We start from the raw sequence: 1,657 nt of genomic DNA on the forward strand, positions 1-1,657 counted from the left end.
GAGGAGAATGGAGGAGAAGGGATTGCGGCGTGACCATCCCCCCTGGGGGGTGATTTCTCGCTTTCTGTCTCTCTGTCTCTCTCTGTCTGTCTGGCGAGTGCACGCGCCCTACAGTGAAAAATCTCTCCAAAAAAAAAAGAAAGTAAAAAAAATGGTTTAAGTTCTAAGCTGAAGTTAGTGTCAATTAACATTTGCTCAAAAAATTAGTCCAGTTCTAGTTAGTTCAGCTAAGAGTTGAATTCATAACCCAGAATGAGCCCAAAGTCATTTATAACACTTTCTGTGTGGCAAGCCTTGTATAACTGGCACACTCAACCTTTCAAATGACTCCAGACAGGTATATTGCCCATCTTCAGATATAGAAAATCAAGCCCCTGGGGCAAATTCACAGAGCTGGCAGCAAGGAGAAAAGCTCAAGTAGTCTGTCCAATTCCAAAGCTTATACCTTTAAACTCCTTTCAGGTACGTTTCCAACCAGAGTTGAAAATTTTGTCGGACAAAGAGAGGACAATGCATCAGACTGGCCTTTGGACAAGGGACAACCACCCTATCTAAAGCAGCCCAGCACCACCACCCACAGCCATTTCCATCAATCAACTTGTTTCAGCATCTGCGCCTGGCATTGCATCTACTCGCTTCACCAAGACTGAGGGTACCTCCACTCTGCTCCAGGAATTGGGGATGCAGCAGTGAACTAGCTGGGCAACCATCTCCGTCAGAGCTGACCTTGTTTATTTATGAACTTGTTCCCACTTCCCCTACCAACATATGAGCTCCAAGAGGGCGGGAACCACTTATGTTTAGAACCTGGGTGCATGGCTCCCTCTGGCAGATGGGTACAACAGGCAGTAATGTTTGTCAAGAATTTCATCCATGACACCTTCAGCAATGGTACAGGAAACTAGTCAAACGACTCACCAAACTAGTTGTACTCCCATGCAGAGTTCCTCACAGTGCACTGTCTCAGTGCCATACTACAACGGCCATAGGATACAGTTAAATAAAAGTTCTAAGACATCCTAGTATTTTCGCATTATCAAAACACACAGTGGGTTAGTCATCTTTAAGAGTTAATTCTTCTGTACAAAAACACCCAGTACGAAACAGCCACAAAAACCACAGCAGGTAGTAAATGCATATGAGGAAAAAGGATTCTAAAATAGATTTTTATTGTAAAAAAAATAAAATAAGACAAACTATTCTGAATCAGGTTCCTTCTTCTTTCTTCTTGTTCCTTTCGAGTAAGTCCCAGACTCAGTTCTTTCCTTGCTGTCTTCAGTCTGTTGTGACAACCACTCCTTTTCAAGCTGTTTCAGCATGTCTGGAGTGAGGAGTCCCTGCTGCACCAACCTGGAAGCAAGGGACAGCTCTCCTGCATTGGGACTGAGGGGCTCAGCAGCTTTACTCCCTGCAGCTTTGGTGCCACGCATCCTTCTAGCTTGGCTCTTCGAGGTTCCTGACACCTGAGACTGATTCACTGCTGACAAGCTCTCCAAATTCAACAGCTTATGTGTCTCAGAAATTTTAATCAGTTTGGTGATGTTGTGTACACCCTCCTGGATAATGCCATCCAGTTCTTTCTGGAGGTCTCGAATGAGGCTGGCATCTGGAAACATATCCAGAAATCGATAGCTGGGAAAAAGAACACATCACATTA

At 44.4% G+C, this 1,657-nt stretch overlaps 1 protein-coding gene across 1 annotated transcript in view; it reads right to left on the reverse strand.

Moving 5' to 3' along the window:
* Window positions 1-1,133: 1,133 nt before the first annotated feature.
* Window positions 1,134-1,657, reverse strand: part of SUPV3L1 (Suv3 like RNA helicase) — a gene marked incomplete at its 5' end in the record, with an annotated part of 28,600 nt that continues 28,076 nt past the window's right edge. The window contains 1 exon segment of the mRNA XM_014587970.1: window positions 1,134-1,632. Within this exon segment, the coding sequence (XP_014443456.1) occupies window positions 1,197-1,632 (436 nt within the window).

Source organism: Tupaia chinensis, unplaced genomic scaffold (assembly GCF_000334495.1).
Source record: "Tupaia chinensis unplaced genomic scaffold, TupChi_1.0 Scaffold000250_1, whole genome shotgun sequence".
NCBI lineage: Eukaryota > Metazoa > Chordata > Mammalia > Scandentia > Tupaiidae > Tupaia > Tupaia belangeri.